The sequence below is a fragment of the Myotis davidii genome, unplaced genomic scaffold, assembly GCF_000327345.1.
Source record: "Myotis davidii unplaced genomic scaffold, ASM32734v1 scaffold758, whole genome shotgun sequence".
NCBI classification, from domain to species: Eukaryota; Metazoa; Chordata; class Mammalia; order Chiroptera; family Vespertilionidae; genus Myotis; species Myotis davidii.
The window spans coordinates 398,032-401,713 of record NW_006288951.1 but is presented as its reverse complement, the minus strand read 5'-3'; the positions used below and the strand labels follow the sequence as shown (position 1 = coordinate 401,713).

The 3,682-nt window shown below is 35.4% G+C and overlaps 1 protein-coding gene across 1 annotated transcript; it reads right to left on the bottom strand.

The window, feature by feature from the left end:
* Positions 1–566: 566 nt before the first annotated feature.
* LOC102765680 (protein FAM46D-like) lies at positions 567–1,696 on the bottom strand. The gene is given in 3 exon segments (XM_015562270.1): positions 567–1,022; positions 1,024–1,224; positions 1,226–1,696. Coding segments are annotated over 3 exon segments (1,062 nt in total). The 5' UTR covers positions 1,631–1,696.
* Positions 1,697–3,682: the final 1,986 nt, after the last annotated feature.

Below are 3,682 nucleotides of genomic sequence, written 5' to 3'. Positions count from 1 at the left end.
AGTCCAGGTTTTAATGTCTTCTACATCTGTTGTCTCTGAAATTAGCCATTTCTGTTTAATATTGAAAATCCATTGACAGTAATATTAAGTAGACAAAAAATGAAGTGAGTGTAACAGAGGAATTCACAGGATGTTGGCATTTGTCTTTACCTCTGGATTTTGAACCATGAGTATGTTCTTTTATACTTTAATCAAATATGCAAGCATCTCTAATGCATTTTTCACAGCAAATTTGAAAGTCATAGTAGTAAGATTTTAAAATCATTTTAAGTGTCCACCACATTTGAAAAGTATTATAGCTGAACAATAATATTTAAAAGTCATTTGAAGTGGTTCACAGATGATATTTTATTTACGATAATGTTTAAGTTATAATTAATGGGAATAGTAACTATAAAAATAAAAATAGATCTTAAATTTTATAGAATTTGGAAACTTGCTTTTAAGAGCTATTTAATTATAGCAAAGTTTCTGTTGTATATGTTTTAAACCATACCGTTCGGCACATGAAAGTGCAGTGGTTGTCCTGGTATTGCATAATAAGGGTGCCTTCCCCCAGAAGCAAATTATGGAGCAGGGTGATAAAAGCAAGCCACATTGTCTGTGTTGGGTAGAATATTCTGTTCTCCTAGTACTTTCAAAGCCATTACGGTGATCATATTGATTGTCTGCATTCGTTTATTAGCCACGAGGCAAACGGTGCTTTCACTTATAACTCTACGCAAGGTCTTAAGGTAGTCATACTTGCTCTTTTCTTCACCTGTGAAATGGCTGTGGAGGTACGATTCAATCTTCTTTTGCTGTCCTACTATATCAGGAAAATCAATGAAAAATCTAGAACACATGCAATGTTCCAGGGATGTGATTTCCGCTTCACAAGCTGGCTTGAAGTCGTGAACCAACAAGTTGCTGTACTTCAGAAGGCCACCGCCTCTAATCTCTTCAGGTTTTCTGGTAGGTATAAGCTTGCATTGCAAATGCGTTATTGCTTCTTGGAACGCGCCATACATGCTTTCAACTTCCCACAACAGGATAAGATTCTTGGGAGAGCTTAGCATTTTTGTCACTGTAGATGTCTAACATGGAATCCAAAAGAATTTGAAAGGAATCTACACTGAACTCACACTGTCGTCTGAGCGAATTCACAAACTTCAGCTCTACATTCTTCCCAGTGTCATTTGAAAGAGAGACGAGACTCCAACGATCGTGCTTATTGCAAACTTGGGACCATCTTCTGCATGTCAGCCTCTTTCATAGTCTTTAGGGTGATCTGTTCCTTCTTTACACCTTGTGGTAAAAAGTCAAGTAGACAACCTAGAACTGCATCCTTAACAACCTGGAATTCTTTATTATTTGATAGTTCAACAAGAAAAATAACGTCCAGGTCCTTATAGCTGATTCCATTGTGGCTTGCAAGTATGTAACTTACAGTGGAACCATTCAGTCAGGTATCTATAACAATAATTCTTTGCTCTATCAGTTGATCTTTCACAACATGAATAATACACTTTGGTTTTACCTCCAGTGTGGGGAAATTCCCCCTTCCATGAATTGGAATTACTTCCTCTAGCACTTGATCCAGTATTATAACTTGACCCCAAGTGAGATTGCTGACTCCAATTTCAGACATGGTGTAGTGTTAGTAAGTCAAATAGAAAGCAAGCAAAATGTTGAGAAGAAATGTTATAACACTTGAAATCAGTGTTATACCCAAAGTTATAAAAAAGTTAAAAATAGACTTACCCTCAACACAAATCAAACTAATACTAGGAAGTAAATTATCAATTGTGACTAAATATGTAAGTAAAATAAAATCACTTTGACTAAGTCAAAATTATTAGATTCATTCGTGTATGCAAACAGACATTCTCATGAATTTGTTAGAACTATAATTATTTTTATGTAAAATGGTGGCCTTTCTCAATCTTTATTCATGTAAATACTATAATAATTATAGTATAATTATAGTAGTAAATATTATAGTAGTAAATACTATAATAATTATATTTGGTGTTATAAATTGTGCTCATGAGATAATCATGTCATTGAGGTTTATTGTCATGGATTTAAAGTGAGATCAGGCCTTAGCTGGTTTCTCAGTGGTTAGAGTGTCAGCCATCGAACCAAATGGTTGCAGGTTCAATTCTCAGTTAAAGGCACATGGCTCAGTTGCAGCTTCGATCCCTAGCCCCGGCTGGAGCCCATGCCGGAGGCAACCAATCCATGTGTCTCTCTCACAAAGATGTCTCTCTCTCTCTCTCTCTCTCTCTCTTTCTCTCTCTTGTTCTCCCACCCTTCCACTCTCTCTAGAAATTAATTTATGTGCCCTGACTGGGGATCAAACCCACAACCTTGGGGTTTCAGGATGATGCTCTAACCAACAGAGCTGCCCAGCCAGGACTCTCTAGAAATTAATTTTAAAAAATCCTCAGGTGAGGATAAAATTACATTAAATTTTAAAAAATAAAGTTGAGATCAAGATAGCATGTCTGGCCCAGCTGCTGTGGCTCAGTCGGTTGAGCATTGTCCCTTGAACCAGGAGGTCACAGTTCAATTCCTATCACATGCCCTAGTTGCAGGTTCAGTCCCCAGTAGGGGGTGTGCAGGAGACAGCTGATTAATATTCCACTCTGGTCAATGGTTCTGTCTCTCCCTCTCCCTTCATCCCTCTGAAATTAATAAAATCATTAAAAAAAAAGATGTCTGTGTGTTAGATCCAACTGACTGAATATCAAAATGTTCAAAAGCAATATATATCTTTAATCCAAAAGCATTAGAGAATTCATTATATAAATATGTATGTATATATTGCACAGAAAAATGAAAATGAGAATTTTAAAAAATAGCCTTAAGAAAAAGCCTAATTATGGAAATAAATATGTGATACGCACATTATTATCTATGGTAATAGATTTGTGGCACACACACGAACACATATACACATATAGACATATATGAATACAGAAATATAATGAAATACATTTTGCAATGGAATAGATACGTGATTTATATTGATCTGGAATCTATACACACCTCCAACATGCTCACCTGTATTAACAGATAATTAAGATCTGAGGGTAATCTATGTTTCTTTGGCACATCTGCTATTCCTTTTCACATAATGTACAATATCAATACAATGTTGTAAATACAAATTTCAAATATGGCATTAAAGCAATAAGACTTCATGTGTGGATTATGGCTCAGCATTTAACTGTTATATAGTTCATATAGCAGAATCAAATACTTATATCAAAGACAAAAACATTACAAAATTTATTAGGAAATTTAATTTGAATTGCGAAATCCAAAAGCATGGCTAAATATAAACTGAGGATGACTGTCATATTAACAATGGAAAACCCACAACAAATCCATCCACACTGCTTATGTTTATGTTTGGGTATAGTACAGTTCTGAGTTACTGATAGTGTGTTTATTGAGAATGAAATATAAAGCTATATTTTTATGGACTGAAAGCCCAGATTCAAGGCAGAAATCCTTCAATAATATTCCACATAAACACAAACATCAGCATAAAATCTGAAATCCAAGTTATCCTTCTCCAAATGTGGAGATCAGCAGTAGTTTAGTATTTGGCAGAGCATACACGTCTTGTTCTGACTCTCTGCCTTCTCCCAATTTAGACTTAAGGCTATCACTTTTCCCATCTGGCTCAACC